At 41.9% G+C, this 19,250-nt stretch overlaps 1 protein-coding gene and 1 pseudogene across 2 annotated transcripts in view; both read left to right on the top strand.

Annotated features, from left to right (window-relative positions):
• The window catches only part of LOC131240149 (probable cyclic nucleotide-gated ion channel 5), a 96,191-nt gene extending 84,863 nt beyond the window's left edge, over positions 1–11,328 (top strand). For both annotated transcript variants that reach the window (XM_058238220.1, XM_058238218.1), the window contains 3 exons: positions 7,115–7,226; positions 9,347–9,583; positions 10,065–11,328. In XM_058238220.1, coding sequence (XP_058094203.1) covers positions 7,115–7,226; positions 9,347–9,583; positions 10,065–10,769 — 1,054 coding nt within the window. In that variant the 3' untranslated portion in view covers positions 10,770–11,328. The remainder of the gene's footprint in view (positions 1–7,114; positions 7,227–9,346; positions 9,584–10,064) is intronic.
• A 154-nt stretch (positions 11,329–11,482) lies between these two features.
• Positions 11,483–17,750, top strand: LOC131240150 (pentatricopeptide repeat-containing protein At3g57430, chloroplastic-like; annotated as a pseudogene).
• Positions 17,751–19,250: the final 1,500 nt, after the last annotated feature.

Below are 19,250 nucleotides of genomic sequence, written 5' to 3' on the forward strand. Positions count from 1 at the left end.
AAAAATATTTAAAAAATATAAAATGGGACCCCAAATCTGTAAAATGCACATTAACATGTTCTACTATGATTAACACATCATATGGAGTGATTAAAACAGCAAAACAATCATTAAAAATTGATTTTTTGAATTTTAAAAAAAAGGGGCAAAATTCATGCGTAAATAGAAAAAAATATTTAAAAAATATAAAATGGGTCCCCAAATATGTAAAATGCACATTAACATGTTCTACTATGATTAACACATCATATGGAGTGATTAAAACAGCAAAACAATCATTAAAAATTGATTTTTTGAATTTTAAAAAAAAGGGGCAAAATTCATGCGTAAATAGAAAAAAATATTAAAAAAATATTAAATGGCACCCCAAATCTGTAAAATGCATATTAACATGTTCTACTATGATTAACACATCATATGGAGTGATTAAAACAGCAAAACATATTAAAAAAAGTATAAATACCTATTTTTGACAAATTTATGAAAAATGGCCCACCAAGCTTTGATTCAACAAAATCCGCCAATATAATGTGTTTTTTCCTCAAATATCCAGCCAAGGTTGGTCGAAATTAGCAGTAGAAGGAGTGAGAAGGAGTTTGGAAGCAAGAAGTTTCGAAAAAACATCAAAAACGGACCTTAAAATGCAAAAAAAAATGGCCGTTTTTCGACCGTTACGGCGCTGACCGTTACGGGTGACCGTTACGCCCGTATCGGCCGTTACGCCCGTATCGGCCCCGTATCGGCCGATACGGGTACAAAAATTGGAATCAGCCGTTTCGGCCCCGAATCGGGTAACGGTGCGTACCGTTACCATTACGTATCGGCCGATACGTAACCGATTTGGCATTCCCTGCTTTGTTCGTGGTTTCAGCAGGGGGCTCCTCTAGCTGTGATGTAGGCTTTATACAACGCTATTCCATCTTGACGTGCTTGTCGTAATACTCATGGTTGTTTGGGTAGTAGGGGTCCTCATTACCACAATAATAGAGGTTCTTGGCTTGCAGACGCTCATTAGAAAAGTGCCTTATATGTTTGCAAAGGTTACAATCAACAACCCGCCGTTCTTCCCTGAGGGGAGGATTAGAATTAGGACCTCCCCCTTTAGTGCCATGTTCCTGTAATGTTGGTTGCCTTTGGTATGAATTATGTAATGGAGAATACTGCAAAAGTTTTGGTTGCCTTACAAGCGGAGCCTGCATTTGTGGCCGCGACTGAAAAGGGTAGGGAGGTGTCCGGTCGCTTTGCAATGGAATCTTGTTAAGATGTGGATTTGGACCTTTCCTCATCGGAGGTTCTCCCACTGGAGAGCCAAGCATTGGAGAGTGTTGTCGCAACTTGTGTTCAACTCATCAAGCCTTCTGATGAACATCGTCGGTTGACCCGAAATCATACATGACCATCCTGCCGGATCGTTTGGCGCAATCCCTAGCTGATAGTGGTTAGCTATTATGCGGTTTGTCTCTACAAGCTTACAACAGACATAAAGCTCATTGAACTTCTTAGTGTAGTCAGCCACTGATAAAGTTCCTTATTTGAACACAAGGAGCTCTTGGAGGAGGGTATTTATGTAGTTTAAAGGCAAATACTTTTACTTTCCAGCTTCTCACTCATGTCAACCCACCTGATGATAGCAGGGTGGCCCATGATAAGATTGTTCTCATCAATGCTTTGCTACTAGATTCTTACTGGGTCCTTTAGCTTGACCTTAACAAAGGCCACTCGCTGGACATCGTCCATGTCGTACCATGCAAAATAATCTTCAAGCATTGTAATCCAATTAACAAAAGCTTTTTCATCAAAGTGATCTCTGAAGTCCGGAACTTCAGTTCGTATCTTTTTTGTCATATCGTCTTTCAGAGTTGTCTCTATCGAAGTGTCATGGGCTCTTTGCAAAGAGTCGTTGCATGAAGTCATACACATACTTCCGAGCAGTGCCATGTTGATTCATCGAAGGTTCTAGCTAGAACTGTGGTTGCGGATCTGGGTTACCATTAGGATCTCCAACGAAATTAGGTTACTCTTCATGCTTTTCTCTATGTAGCTCGTAAATAGTGACTTCCAAGCTGGCTACCCTTGCGAATTGCTCGGTGATGCAATTGGTCACTAAGCTTCCCTTAATAGATGTTGTCACTCCGAGTAGACATCGTACCAAGGGAGTGACATCGATAAAGTAATGGATAGAATATAGAGCGGTTTTAGATTTGAAGATTGTTAATGGATAGAATATAGATCATACCAAGGAAGTGACATCAGTAAGCTCAGTGAATATTGGGCCGATTTGTAATATCTTCTTTTTCTGTTTTCTTCTTCTTTTTGTTGCTGTAATTCTTTGGGCTTTTGCCCTTTTAGAAATAAATCTGATCACCGTTTCCAAAAAAGAAAAAGAAAAGAAGAAGATTGTTAATGGGTTGAGATTCTTGGTTTTAGTGGTTTGGAACAAAGTCTAGATTTGGACTGTTAATGGGTTGGATTTCAGACTTTTAGTGGGCTGGGGATAGGGGTTGGATTTGGATTGGAATAGGGTTGGGTTTCAAGGCTTTTAATGGGCTGGAAGAGGGGATTCTGGGCTGTTATTGGGCTTTTAATGGACTGTAAACAGGATTGGGTTTTGGGCTGGAATAGGGCTAAGTTTTAGGGCTTTTAATGGGCTGGAATAGGGGTTGGATTTTGGTTTTTAATGGGCTATAATAGGGGCTTGGTTTTGGGTTGGTGTAGGGCTAAATTTAGGGCTTTTAATGGGCCATAATAGGGATTAGATTTTGGGCTTTTAATTAGTGGTAGTAGGGGTTGGATTTGGACTGGAATATAGCTGATTTTTTTGGGCTTTTAATGAGTTGGAATAGGGCTGATTTTTGGGGCGTGGGATTTTGGACTGGAATATGGCTGATTTTTTGGGGCTTTCAATGGGCTGGAATATGGCTGATTTTTTTTGTGCTTTTAATGGGCTAGAATATGGCTGATTTTTGGGGGCTTTTAATGGGCTGGAATAGTGCTTTTTTTTTTTTTTTTTGAAAAGATGCAAAATTTTATGATTAAAGAACCTGGAATAGAATATCGAGATTGTTGTTGATCAGGGCATCAATCTAGCCAGTTTGAACTTGCTCTGATACCAAAGTAGCGTGGTCGGCTAATGGGAAGGATTCGCCTTAACATAGGCCCTTTCAATCTAAGCACAAGAACCACAAACAAAGTAGAAAGAAATTCAGAAATTTTATTTAACTTAAAGATACCTTGAGACTACTCATGTAAGCCTATTAAATAGGCTCCTTAGACGTACAAAGAAGGTAGGTTCATAATGTCATTGACAACCAATTACTTATTACAGAGATAGAATAGTAATAAAAAGATGCTTAAGGGATTAGAATGAATTTAGGAAGATTTGGCAGATTGATTTTATATGGCTCGCTTCTTAATTAGGAGGATTGGGCCTCATTATTGATGGGCTAGTTGTGGGTCTTGGGCTTGGCCTAGGCCTAGCCGGCTAATGGGAAGGATCTGCCTTAACGTAGGCCCTTTTAATCTAAGCACGAGAAGCACAAACAAAGTAGAAAAAAAATTCAGAAATTTTATTTAATTTAAAGATGCCTTGAGACTACTCATATAAGGCCCTTAAATTGGCTCCTTGGACTTACAAAGAAGGTGGTTTCATAATGTCATTGACAACTAATTACTTATTACATGTATGAAAAAGTAATCAAAAGATGCTTAAGGGATTAGAATGAATTTACGAAGATTTGGCAGATTGATTTTGTATGGCTAGCTGCCTAATTAGGAGGCTTGGGCCTCTTTATTGATTGGCTAGCTGTGGGGCTTGGGCTTGGGCCTAGCCCATGGATGTTGGGGCCAGTTCAGCCTGCATCAACTGAGCATTATCCAATTTCTTGACTCCCTCTAGGATCTGAGTTTTACAAAGCTCAGGCGCACACTTTTGTAAATCTTCCATATTAACTATGCTGAAATCTACCTTCCCAACAAGGCAAGCCTTAAAGAGATATCTCCTAACCAATGTCTTCAGTATTGACGATATCAGTCAATATATCTCACGATATATCTTGTTTCCCACTTGTGTGATACGAAACGCACATGTTATGCCGATATATACCACATGTTCAATACGATGAGCATTTTCGATTTTCAATCTTCTTCTTCTTCTTTATTTATTTATTTATTTATTAATTTTTTTTTGTAAATCATGTTAAATTAGTGTCAAATGGTTACAAATTCATGATTATTCATACTTTGCATGAAAAATCATGGATTTGGAGCTTTGATTTTGAGATTTGGGGGAGATGGGCCAAATTGCGGAAAATTGAGAAAAAAAAAATCCAATTTCTAGCAAATCTGTTGCAATTTGTGTCCAAACAAAGAATGAAACATGTATGTAACCTGATCTAGTGATTCTTCTTTTGCTTTTAAATGTATTGCTCGTGTTTCCATACATGTCTTCTTACATTTATAAATTATATGAATAAACTTTGAATATACTGCATTAGTTCAGTTCAACAACATATAGATTAGGACCCCATACCCCATACAAAGGAAACCTATTATGTGCATTTGTTTTTGTTTTTTTTTTTTTTTCTAATGTTTTGATTTCTAAGTGTATCGATGTCTTTTTTAACAATCCTTGAACTTTCATTGAAAAATTCGTCCAATTTCCCAATGCTTCCCTGTGTTTCCCAACAGCAGCGATACATTGCACGATACAACCGATATATCCCATGTGATAACTGATATGTCTCTGTAACCCAATGGTGCGATACGTTACACGATGACGATACGGAAAACATTGCTCCTAACTATAGCCAATGAGTCCCTCACCACAACCCTTATTTTTCTTGAACCATATCTTTCCACACACCCTGATTTCCTGAAATACCCTCTCCATGCACATCTTTGTATGATTTCATCTCCTTCATTTTAACCTCCCCTGGTTCTGGATATCACCATTTCTTTCCTGTTAACAGGTCTTTGTGTCGACCTTTCTGAACTCACCTTCCTTGATTCAAGACCACTCTTTGTCCATACCTTCAGTCGCTAGCAAGGTTCACCATAAGATGCCACGCCTACCTTCCAGCTAATACATCAGTGGCCTTTTCCACATCAAGATGCAGAAACCTAATGAACTCCAACCTTTGGAGCTTGCCGGTTACCTTGTTTTTAGGGATGACAGTCTCCACGACCTTCCAATACTCTTCAAACAGATGGACCACATCATTTGCAGGCTACTGAGGGTCGAACCTAGCAACAAAAGCAGAAAAAAGGACCATTCTGGTAGCCAAAACCTTCTTCACGGGAATCTAGTTATCTTGTAAATCCATCTTCACCACATTCTTCCTGGGTGAGCGACCATGTTCTTCGGAATGTCTTTGAGATTGCTGCAGAGCAATTGAAATGGTGGTATCTCAGTGTTCTCTCAACCATCATCATCGTCTTCTGCTTGTGGACTTCAATCCAAAGAAAGTTGCATGCTTCAAAATACGAGGCCATCTGCATTACTCAATTATAATTGATATGCATTGTTCCTTTGTCGAATCAAACTGATTCTTGAAATATGTGGGAATCCGATGTGTGACCCACATAATGAAGGGGTTCTCATACGTATTTGACTTGTCATGTTCAAATATGGATTGTATGTTTTTGGAAACCATTGATATTGATGGTTATGACCATCTAGTCAAAGTTATAATTAAGATGGAGTGCAGGCAAGTTTGGGTCCCATATGATGGACGGTTTAAATCTGTGGTTGGACCTATTATATTATAATTGATTCACAGTGTCAGTATTGATGGTCATGGTTTTCCAATTGATTTATGAAGGACATTAGAACTTGATGTGGAAATCTTTCAAAATGTATTGAGAACCCCAACCAAACAACAGAATCACTAAATCATGAATCTGACAAGGAAACAACCAAACATTAATTTGTTAAATCATAAATTCCAATTTCATTAACGTATCGATTATTGAATTGGGTAGTTTGTGGAGTTATTTTCTACATCCAAATGGACCCTTTGTTTCCCTTGGTTTCTAGAGAAGCCCATGGTTACAATCTCAATCTTGCAAAACAGATAATGCAGCATTTGGCTATCTGTATTGGGGTTCTTTGCCTTTGATGTAATCATGTAATCTCTCCTTCTATTTCCATAAAGCTGTTGTTATGACTGAAAGGAATGTCTCTGTGGCCTTTTTCAGCTTTCTAACTGCCAATGTCTTTACTGAATCCTAGTAATCTTTGATTTTTTTATTTTTATTTTTATTTTTTGTGTGGACTCCTACATTTTTCTGCATCAGTTGGCTAGAAACCATTCGATGCATACAGACGCTTGCATTTTTGCTTCAGAAAACTTGGAATCTAGAAAAGATTACCATGCCACATGCAGACAAATTTTATCATTTTGCTATCTTTGTACTGCAGGGCTCTTACAAATACAACACTTGTTTGATATTTCTTTTCTGCAAGACAATTTTTGTCATTCAAATGCAGTCTATATTTGTTTCTCCATGTCTGTTTTTTTTCTTATTTATGCTTTACAATATGATGACCAATGAAATCAATGCTACTCACAGTTTTTGCCTTCCTGAGAAACCATTACCCAGTTCCCTGGTTAGATTTTTTGTATGCAATTTCTTGGTTAACTAGCATCTTCCTTCTCCTTTATTTATTTATTTTTTAAATTTACTGAGTTGAATTGTTTTTGTGATTGTCCTGTTGATTGTATTTAACCCGTCCACATGAAACATTTTGATTTTTTTTTTTTTCCTTTCCACAATCCAATCTTACTGTCCTGTTGATTGGATTTGAACCCATCTACATGGGACATTTTGATTTTTACTTCTCTCTCACAATCTAGCGTTTCATTGTGGCCTTATATAAAGAATCACTGAGGTGCCACATCAGTGCAGAGGCGATTTTCTGCCCTTGTTTAGCCTTCTTTGTTGAAGTTGTACTCTCCAATATCTGTAGTTGTACATTTGCTGGCTGAGCATATATGAAAAAATAAATGTTCCCATGCTTAGTCATTTCATAATGTCAAATTAGTGATCTCTTTGGCTTGTTTGGGCTGTGTTCACATTTCAGTAGTTAATGTCATTTGGTTTCTGCTTTTTGCAGTACACTTGGCCAGGGGCTTGCGACTAGTACCTACCCTGGAGAGGTTATATTCTCCATAGCACTTGCCATTCTTGGGCTTATTCTTTTTGCTCTCCTTATTGGCAACATGCAGGTAAAGTCACAACAGGGGTTCTGTCAAATCTATTTCATTTTGTGTGATTAGTTCTTTCTCAAAATGTAATTGATGAGAGAATGCAACTGTATTGCACTATTGATGCAAACGTGCTTGTGGATTAGCCTTTTGTTGTTGGATAGTGGTCAAATACCTTTTTTTTTTGGTTGAGAATTGACAGCTGTATTCATTCATTGAAAAATAACGCAAAAACACCACATGCAAGAAGGCCTAATGCAAAAACAGTGACCCCCTCGAAAGCATATGATTAGGGCCTACTAAAGTCTAATACACTTACATCAGATACTAAGAGAAAATACAGCTATAAACTTCCAATTACCTAACAGAGCCTGCTTTGAAAAATAGTGCCCAGTTGATAATCATGTGGTGGATCCTCCTCTATATTCTTTCCACTGATGAGATCTTGTTCTAAACAATTCTAACAGTCCTTCCATTCCACATACCCCACTAGATCTTCTGCGATATTCCTTTCCGTTTTTTTAAACCCACCCCCCCCCCCCCCCCCCCACCAAACACACACACACACACACAAAAGCCATACTATTGAGGTGTTAAATGTCCCATCCACCCCAAATAGGAGGAGAAAGAAAGTCCAAACCTACATAACAATCGAGCAATGGAAAAAGCAAATAATTGACCAACTCTTCATTGTTCTACACACACAACACATAAAGGAAATGCCATTTTCCTGTTCTTTAATTTGTCTAGTGTTAGGATCTTATTCACCATAGCCACCCTCGCAAAGGCTTTAAATAGGGAACTTCCATACCTTAGCACAAGGGGGCACCTCTCAATAGCACTGAGAAGAAGATTTTACCGATAACTCACCATTTGCTGACCACCTCCAGAATAAAGATACTGAACACCTTGCACACATGGCCAAGATGTCAGGTACACAGCACCCAAGCCATTGAAAAGGTTGACCCCAATATTCGAAGTATTGGTATCGCTATGAGTTTCGCTAGCTGGTGATATGGAAACACGTTATTGCCGATTCCTGGAAATGTAAGGAAACATGGGGAAAACGGTGGGTTTTTTTAGTGAAACTTCAGGAGATGCTAAAATTCACATATTTGTATATTTAAGAATCAATTAATAATGAGAAAGACATTTGCATTTTTTTTTGAGTGATATGCATATTTGCATATTTAGGAATCAAACAATAATTTCCCGTTTAATGGGGGCCTAAAAGCATGTTTCGTTGTCTCAGTGAAACATTGGGGAAACATGGGGAAAATGGTGGATCCATCCATCCATCCATGCATGCGCACACGCACACATCTATACATCCATTCAACCCACCATCCAACCATCCATCCATCCATCCATGCATGCATGCATATACACACAAACAAACATGCAGTTCATCATACAACCATGCACCCACAAAAAATTGAAATGATTTTATTTATTTTAATAAACAGATTTTTAACGATATCGATACATTGGCAATATTAGTTAGATATCGCCGATACACTGGAGATACAAGCGACACCTGGAATTTAACACAGTAAAAAATAGGTGATACATTGGTGATACAAGAGATGCCTCGAATTTACAGAGTTGAAAATATTGGTGATACATTGGCGATATCTATACATTGGAGATGCTTAGTGATATATCACTGGTGCTTGGAATTTCTGATACTAATGTTATCGGTATCACCAAGTTGAAGATATGGATAATATTTGGGGATATTTTGATAATATCGGGTATACTCCGAACATCACCTTGAAGATCATTTGGTGCAAAAATCAGATGAATCCATGAATCAGGTTCAGCCCATCTATACAATTAACTGACAATCCCTTGGCCATCCTTTTTTTTTTTTTTTTCCTATAGTGCGCCCCACTTGATGAATGGATTGGACTGTTTTGTGCCCCCAATGATCTTCAGGGTGGGGCCAACCTTTTCCACTATGTATGCTGTAAACATGTGACCTGTTTGCAGTATGTGGAAGGTAGACAGTAACTTTATATCCATTGAGGTGTTTATGATTATAACTTTTGTGGGATGATAGCATGCCATTTTTTTAAAAAAATTTATAAAGAAGTATATTTGTGGAGAAATGATGTTTCAAGTGTTGACTGTTACCACAGACATATCTCCAATCACTGACCATTCGGCTTGAAGAGATGAGAGTCAAAAGGCGTGATTCAGAGCAGTGGATGCACCATCGCTTGCTTCCTCAGGATCTTAGGGAACGTGTTAGACGCTATGACCAATACAAGTGGTTGGAGACACGAGGGGTGGATGAAGAAAGCTTAGTTCAGTCCCTGCCCAAGGATCTTAGAAGGGACATCAAGAGACATCTCTGCTTGGCATTGGTGAGAAGGGTAAGTGCTTATTTCCTTGCCAGTCACTCTTTTTACTGTTTTCTTGAAGCATTCTAGGGCAATTTGCATTAGAGATTGGAGGGGTGAATTGCGGGATGTGCCAACTTCGCTTGTGAAGAGCATCTGGGCCAGTCATTAGGTGGGACCGAGAGTGAACATACCTTTCATAATTCAACTGGGACACTCTTGTACAAGATAAAAAAAGAAAGAAGAAAAATTTAGGGAGAATTCATGAACGGCCTACATCAATGTACACTTGTGGCTGACTAGATGACTGGACCGGTTTGAATTTTGGGACAGTGGATGCTCACACAGAGCCCACATGATACATGTCTTGGGTCTAGCACATGCCCGCTAGATTCACCTCATCAATCTCTCAGTGCACTGATTACTTTAATGTCTCTCCTTTCCCTTTCGTCTATCCAAAACTGAAATTCTTTTTGTTTCTTAATTATCATGGGGTGGTTTCTGCTGTTTACAGGTGCCTTTGTTTGAGAAAATGGATGAGCGGTTGCTGGATGCCATATGCGAACGGCTCAAGCCCAGCTTATATACGGATAACACTTACATTGTCAGGGAAGGGGACCCTGTGGACGAGATGCTCTTCATCATACGCGGTCGTTTGGAGAGCGTGACGACTGACGGCGGGAGGACTGGGTTCTTCAATCGCGGCTTACTGAAAGAAGGGGATTTTTGCGGTGAGGAACTGCTGACATGGGCTTTGGATCCGAAAGCTGGTGCTAGCCTCCCATCTTCAACCAGAACAGTGAAAGCGTTGACGGAGGTGGAAGCTTTCGCCCTGATAGCTGATGAGTTGAAATTTGTGGCCAGTCAGTTCAGGCGGCTGCACAGCAGACAGGTGCAGCACACGTTCCGCTTCTACTCTCAGCAATGGAGGACATGGGCTGCGTGCTTCATCCAAGCAGCATGGCGACGGCACACGAAGAGGAAGATTGCAGAGCTGCGGCGCAAGGAGGAAGAAGAAGAAGAGGAGGAGGAAGTGATGTGGCATGGAAATAGTGTAGCAGGTGGTTCGTCAAGTCTAGGGGCCACCATTTATGCATCACGGTTTGCGGCTAATGCTCTCCGCGGTGTTCACAGGCTCCGGGATGCAAAGAGTGGGAGGGACCTGGTGAAATTGCAGAAGCCTCCAGAGCCGGATTTCACTACTGATTATGCAGATTGAAGTTAAAAATCTGGAATAGGTTTTCTAGCAAGGATCTTCCCCAAGAGGCTTGCTGGTCTACTCCCCCCTTCTGTCCCACCACTTGATGATCTGAACCGCTCAATCTAGAAGCTCTTTCAGTTATATGATCAACATCCAACTAAATCTCATTGAAAGTCACATTGCCACCCATCATGCAAAGGTAAGCTTGCCACTGCTAGTCTGTGTATGGTTGTTGCAAGTCACATTTATGGATGAAGAGATGTCCAATGAGTGAGATTTTTCTCTCCTTCAGAACCATCTACGATGAGAACTAGATCAACAGCTTCAAAAATCCAATTGTGGGGCAGAAGGGCCAAGCAGATTGGGTTAGGCTGGAGCCTTGCTAGCAAATCTCAATCTGGACACACTACCTGATGGACGGATGGATAGAGGGACAGTGCCCTGATTCCTTTTTATTTTATTTTTATTTTTTTCTGCACAAGTATACATGCAACCCACACTAAACTGACATAGAGATTGTATATGTTGATGAGGTTGATGATTCCTCTTATTCTGTATATGGCAAAGGAATTCCCTAGATGCAGTCAAATGTCATCAGGGCTGTAGAAAGCCACCATTCCAAGGTGGGGTCCGCTACAGTTGTGTTTGGTAATCTACTTCTGGCTGATTATTTTCTGAACAGCCTCCACCAAGTGCCATGCCACAACCCTTGTTAAAGTGGCGTCATGCAATCCTGGGTGGGATATGTTCGGTTGTCAGTTTGTTCAAGTTCCATTGTTCAGTGATCCCAGACCATTGATATTGGCCTCTGTCCTTGACGACGCCCATGGGAATTTTGCCCAAAAAAAAAAAGTGTTGTGGTTTGGATGGGCCTCACTGTAATGTTTATATAAATCTAATCCAACTACTAGGTGTGTCACCACATGTTAGGTCGAGGGCTGAAATTAGATCCGTCATTTGATTTAGGTGGACCACGATTGGAAAGCATACAGGCGGCACTTGCCGTCTCATCTGTTTCCTGTGAATTAACTATAGGTATGATTTTTGGGCCTTAGATTTCATATATTAACACTGGGCCTGTAAAAAATTAACGGTGGATGTCTCTCTCAAGTATTTCGCTAGCGGATTTTTATTTTATTTTTCTTGGGACTAAATATTAGGGCTTGGATTGGGTGGTGACCCAATAACACCCAGTTAGCTGGTGGAAAAGCTGTGTTCCCCACCATGATGTATGTGGCAAAATGGATGGACGGCGTGGATAAAACACAAATTATGGTCGGGCCCATAGCTTTTGCAGCACCTTTTTGGACAGACCTGGCCAGGACCCGGACCCGATTCATATGATTTCGCATGGTCTAACTAACGAATGATAATATCGACCGTTGTCTCTCCCTTTCACCTTTCCCTCTTCCCGCCAAAACCAACTAGTATCGAAAAACTCACTTTCGCGTTCATTACCTCGAAACCACTAATCCCACCCTCATCATGGATAGAGACGATCCGGTACCACACCCCATACGACCATTTCCAAGAAGCATTCTCTGTTTACGTGGAGATTATCTCTGCCGCATCCCGCCTGACAACTTTTGCATTCCTCGGTCTCCACCACCTGAATTACGGGAAGCAGCTCCATGCTGCCGCTGTCAAATACGGCTACAGTTCATCCCCTGTCACTGTCGTCAACACCCTCCTCTCATTCTATGGGCAATGCGGTGATCTCGAGGACGTCGACTAGGTGTTTGATAGAATTCCTAACAGAGTAAATTTCTTGGAATTCGATGATTGTGGCGTTGTGCCAATCTGAGGAGTGGGGCTTTGCGTTGGAAGCAGTCCGTGCCATGCAGGTGGAGCTGGTGGAGCCCAGCTCCTTCACGCTTGTCAGTGTTGCCTCGCTTGCTCACATTTGAACGGGTGGGATGGGTGCGGATCAGGAAAAAAAATCATGGGCATGGTTTGTGGATAGGTTATTTCTACTCTGATGATCGGACGTTCACAGGCAATGCTCTGATGGCAATGTACACTAAGTTGGGATGGGTGGATGATTCATACGCATTGTTCGAGCAGTTTGATATGCGGGATTTGGTTTCTTGATATGCGACTTAATGGAAGCATTAGCTCTCTTATGATCGTTTAATGGAAGCATTAGCTCTCTTATGCCACATGACACTCGTCAGGATCAAGCTCGATGGGGTCACAATTGCAAACGTGCTGCTGGCTTACTCCCATTTGGAGATGTTAGATTTCAGGAAAGAAATCCATGCCTTTGCCTTCGAGGAACGATAACCTCTTTGAAAATTCTTATGTGGGCAGTACGCCAGTTGACACGTATTGTAATTGTGGGCTAGTTGAGAGTGGTCGTCTAGCGTCTGACAGGATTTCGGAATGGAGGGTTGGGCTTTGGAATGCTATGATCAGCGGGTATGTGCAAAATGGACTCCACGGAGAGGCTCTGAGGTTCTTCATTCAGATGGAAGCGGTTGAGCCTCTGCCCAAACCCGGCGACGATGGCATGCATGCTGCCTGCTTGTGTGTGTTGCGAAGCATTCTCCTGTAAAGAAGATATATATGGGTACGTGCTGAATAAGGGCTTTGAGGGTGATCAGTATGTGCAGAATGCCCTGATGGACATGTACTCCAAGGTGGGGGAAGTTGGAGGTTTCACAGATGATCTTCCAGGGGATGGATGATAGAGACTTGGTTTCATGGAACACGGTGATCATGGGTTATGTTATAAATGGCTGTCACGATGATGCGCTTCGTCTGCTAAGCGAAATGTAGGTAGTAAGAGAAGCAAATAAAGAAGGCAATGGTATTGTCCTTAAGATTCGCCTTAAGATTCCACATAAACCGAATTTGATAATGCTCATGACAGTTCTTCATAGGTTGGTGGCACGACCTGTCGATACCCATCCTTTCGAATGCCTCGGAGTATATGATGTCGGTTGAACTCCCGGTGTCAACCAAGATGCGGTAAACTTTGTGGTTAGCTATAGTCATAGCCACCATGAGGGCATCGTCATGCGGATGTTGAATTCCGCTTGCGTCATCCTCTGTAAAGGTCAGACTACAGGGGCTCACTCGGAGTTCTTTCCTCGGCCTTTCAGCCAAGTGGACGTAATGTTCGGGGTCTGAGCTCCAAGAGTAAGCTTTGCGAGCCCTATTCAAGTCGCCTCCACTAGATGAACCGCCATAGATGGTTCGGATCTCGGCAGGTTCTTCCGCAGTTTTGCTCGGCCGCTCTTCTTTCTAGACTGACTTCTCTTCCTTGGCGTATTGTCGCAGATGACCTCTATGGATGAGAGTTTCAATCTCATCCTTGAGATCCACACAGTTGCTCGTATTATAACCATGGTCATGATGAAAATGACAGTACTTATGCTTGTCTCGCTGTTCTGCGTTGGTCATCATGCAAACTGGCTAGTGCAGGAGTTTCTGATTCCTGATGTCTAACAGGATCTGCTCAAGAGATGTGTTGAGGGGGGTGTAGGAGCGGAACTTGCCCTCAGGTTTCTTGCTTGGTCGGCGCTCGCCAGTGGCTCGATCGTCAGGCCTCTTGCTGGATGACTGAGACTCTTCGTTCATCGGTTGCTTCTCCTTGGACAACCGCTCAGCTACTTGGACATTCATGCGAGAGTTGGAGAACTCCTCGGCATTGGTATATTTCTGAGCCATGCTGATGAGCTCGGCCAAGGTGGTCGGTGGATTCTTCCCGATCGAGAAGGTGAACTTCCCCTTCCTGAGCTCACCGAACATGATCGAGAGTACTATTTTGTCATCGTAGTCTTTCACTAACAATGCCTCTTCGTTGAAGCGGGCAATAAATTCCTTCAGTGACTCCTTGTCCCCTGCTTGAGAGTAAACAGATAGGTAGTCGGCTTCCAACTCTTCTTACTAGAGATGAACTTGGTAAGGAACAATCTGCTGAGCTTTGCGAAGGAGCCGATCAACTTTGGTTTAAGCTGTCGATGCCAACTCCGAGCAGACCCGGAGAGGGTTATTGAGAAAGATCTACACATCATTACATTTGTGGCTGACTGGATTTGCATCTATGAACGGTAAGACTCTACATGCTCCGACGGGTCTCCAGACCCAAAGAATTGGATGACGGGAGGCACCCTGAACCTTAGCGGCATCACCTCATCCATGATTTCTGAGGTGAAGGGAGGCTCGATTTCTTCCATCATTGCCTGGACTGCAGTTGGGACAGACGCAGATTGCTGATTTTTCTGAAACGTCTTGAACTGGTCACAGAGTTCCTTAAGCTGAGCTTCCCAAGGATTCTAATTCTCAACTATTGTCTCTTAGGAGGCATCTGCCACCTCGGGTGCTTTGCCTGTCTTCTCCTCTCCAGCCGATGGTGGAGGTCGGTGAGGGCTAGAGTAGAAGTGATGGACACATAGGACAGTTTTGCATCCCGAGCAGGTTCTGGGATTTGGGCGGACTGATTCTGGGACACTGCATTGTGCGTAGGGCTGGGAGCTTGTGCGGACTGTGCCTGGGATCCTCTGACTCGGGAACTAACTTGTTGCGGTCATTCCTCGGGCGTCGGGGTGGTTTCCACCATATTAAGAAGTGACTGTTGATTTTGCTGCGCCTTCATTCGGCTGATCTTGTCTTTCAGCATCTGGACTTCATTTTGTAGTGCCTTATACTTTCCTCCTCGGCTTCAAGTCCGTTGGGATGGCCCTATTGGAGTCGATTCGGTATGCAACAACGAAGAAGACTGATGTTGTCCACTAGGTTCGGGCTCCACCGTTGTCACTTTTTTCTTTCCTCTCGCTATATCTGATAAAACTTCCTAGCTTTTTGTTTACGTTTCCCTCAGACGACGCCAAAAAAATGTTGAGGTTAAAATCTAGACTACCCTTCACTCAATGCTGCGAACCTCAAACGAACCCTGGTCCTGTACAAAGGGGTGAGCAAAGGAGACCCTAGCTCAGTCGGGGGACCCTACGATGCCTAAGTTAGGCTAGAGAATCTGGGTCTAAGTCGTGTTATGTAGAGAGAGGGTGCGAGATATTGCATACCTGTTGCGATGGGGTCCCCTGGTATTTATACTTGTGGGTAAAGAGGATCGCGCTCGTTAATCTCGACACGATTTACTCAATCACGCGGATATTGTAATTGTGGAGATATTATCCACATTCTTTGGGTCGTGTGGCATATCGTGTCTTAAGGACATGTGTCCTTGGGCGAGATCTTCGGTCACGTTCGCATTTAGGCTAACCTCTTGGCTCGGCACTTGGAGTATTCTTACCCGGGCTCGGCCTCATCTTATCCAGACCTGAGGCCAAGTACTAGTATTCAGAGTCAGTCGAATTATTCGCCTCGGGCTCGGACATACACATGGCTCGGTTGTTCATTGAATGTCGTCTTTAGGTGACGAGAACGGAGATGAGAGCTCGTTTCGGCCTGCTTGCACTTGGCGTGATGCTCTCCTTTGGAGGCCTTAATAATTGATTTGGATAGCTCAAGACGACCCTGATTGTCCTTGTTTAGATTTCCCCATAATAATGAAGGTCCTATATTATAGCAAAATTAAAATTAAGAAGAAGAAAAAAAGCCTAAATTTTTTGAAATAAAACTTATTGAAAAGCCTATAAAATAGGAACATTTAAAAATTAGTTTACAAATTTGAAATTGAAAATAAAAAATAAATCTTAGAAACTAGCACTATCAATAATAACAATCTAACTCTATCATCTCTTTTCAAAATAATAGCACCATTCTCGATAAGTTCTTCTCCTAAAACCTAGGGCCACACCTACCTACTTTATTACTAATTAAATTCTCAAAAAATTAAATTCTAACTTCATTTTTAAAAAAAGCTTCATGTTTATGACTTTTCTAAGGCCCCCAAAAATGTTGAGCCGCCCCTGCCCTGACAAACGGGAAAGAGATCCATGCGTATGCCATTCAACATGGATTAGCTTTTGATGTCACAGTGGGGAGCGCCCTGGTCAACATGTGCCTAGTGTTATCGAGGAGGGTGTTTGATCGGATGCCCAAACGAAATGTAATAATATGGAACATCCTCATCATAGTGTATGGGATACACGATCATGGAGAGGAAGTAATAGAGCTATTTAAGGACATGGTGTCCAAAGGAAGAAGTGAAGCCTACAGAGGTGACATACATCGCGCTCTTTGCTGCCTACAGCCACTTTGGGATGGTGAGCCAAGGGCTCGAGACGTTCTCCAGGATGAAATAGGACAACGTCATTGAGCCTACACCAGACCACTATGCATGCATAGTAGATTTGCTCGGCTGGGCGGGGAAACTGGAGGAGGTGCAACAACTCATCACGACCATGGCCCCTGGCACCTGCCGAGCAAGGGCATGGAGTAGCCTGCTTGGGGCATGTCGAATACATGGAGACATAGAACTTGGGGAGATGGTAGCCAAAAAACTCCTACAATTAGAGCCCAATGTGGCTAGCCACTACATGCTCCTCTCAAACATATACGCATCAGCTGGGCTCTGGGGTGAGGTGACAGAGGTGAGGAAGAACATGAATGAAAGTGGAGTGAGGAAAGAGACCAGATGCAGTTGGATTGAGGCCAGGGACAAGGTGCACAAGTTCATAGCTGGCGATGCTTCCCATTCACAGAACTAGAGGCACCAAGAACCTTAAAGAGTCTGCAATGATTGTCATGTGGCCACCAAGTACATTTCAAAGATGGTGGGGTGGGAGATCATCGTTAGGGATGTGTGGTGATTCCACCATTTCAAGGATGGATCATGTTCATGTGGGGATTACTGGTGAGCTATGATCACTTGAATAGAAATGCAGATTGGAAATGGTGAAGATCAGGATTTTACATGAGCTCTACTACCTCCATTTCAATAGAGGCTCGCTGGATCATAGCACAATACTTGTTACATGGTGAATTGGCCAGTCGATTTATACCATCCATCGCATCAGCCCAGGGTTGGAATTGCATTGATTGGTGATGCTGGACATTGTAGAGGTGGCCTTCAAATGGACAGTAAAATAGTGTAAATGGTTAGACTTAAAGTATTCAATGGAGAAAAAGTGATGGCTATGATCTTCTTTTCAATGTGATCCATGTAAACTTTCGTGGAAGACTATGAATGGTTAGGATTCCAGATTTAGGATAATTAAATGTATACATGCACAATATTATCAAGCTGAAAAACCACAATCAGGGATAGAGATCGAGCGTAGACCTTAGCCATCCAATGATCCACAAAACCATTTTAGACGATTGAGTTTGGAAATGAACGGCCTTGATCATTAGTCGACTCTATAGTATAGATACCTTTGGCCCAACTTCTCCCTAATTCTATCTCCCATCCATGTGCTATAGATGGACAACTCCACATATTTTGAGTTTGGTGTTGGAAAAAGGCCTATTCTAATAAGCTCTTTTTGTTAAGTTCTTGCCTTAAATAAGTTGGTTTGTAAAAATTACATTTTCAAAATGATGAAAAGCTCTTATTTCAAAATAAGTATGTTACGTAAAATGTTTAAATATGAGCTTTTTTAAGAGGCAGTTGATGTTATTTTTAAAGATTACAAAAACTTTATTATAAGAGCAATTCAGATGGTTATTTTGGTGGATCTCATCATAAATGGACTGTGTCCCAAATAAAAAAACGAGTGGATGGCTACAATTTTCATATTTGAAGGCATTTGGGCCATCCAATATGTCAAACATACTGCGCAACACGCCAACAATGTAGTGAACCGAGATTCAATCTCCGGTTTCACCCACAAACGATAAACAAAAAGAAATATAATACAGAATTATAATCAAAGTATACCAAACAAACCACAAGACAAGATATACGTAGAAAAACTCCAAACAAGGGTAAAAAACCACAGGTGCAAACTTCCATTATGAAGAAAACGAGATTACAAGAAATATTCTAACCTTTTCCCTTTAGATGTATAGAGAAAACACTTTGCCCACACCTTAAAATACCTTTTAAATACCCTAGAATAAACCCTAGGACTCCTATTTATAGTTTAGGCAACTTCCCTTTCGCACCTCTGTGAAACCGACTCAAATTTTCACAGTTCGTATCAAATCCGTAAAATGAATTTGCGTAACCTTGACTAGTCGAGCGGACCCTCGACTGGTCGAGAATGGGCCTCGACCGGTCGAGCACCACGGAACCTAAAAACTGATGCTCGCTGGATTTTGAGTCGAACCAGTCCTCGACTGGTCGAGTGGGCTACTCGACCGGTCGAGTAGGGCACTCAACTAGTCGACTAGCCCTATTCAGATGTGGCTCTACATTTCAACAGTCTCCCACTTGGAGACATATCACTATAAACCTTCGTCTTCTACATCCGAAGTGCACCACCTCCCTGTCTTCAAGCCTGAAGACCAATCAAAGCTGAACAGAGCTTCAGCTTCTCCCGTGTGACTGCCTTGGTCAGCATATCCGCAGGATTCTCACTTGTATGAATCTTCTCCAGAGCAATCGATCCATCTTCTAGTAACGAATGTATGAAGTAATATCTGATG

The sequence above is a fragment of the Magnolia sinica genome, chromosome 3, assembly GCF_029962835.1.
Source record: "Magnolia sinica isolate HGM2019 chromosome 3, MsV1, whole genome shotgun sequence".
NCBI lineage: Eukaryota > Viridiplantae > Streptophyta > Magnoliopsida > Magnoliales > Magnoliaceae > Magnolia > Magnolia sinica.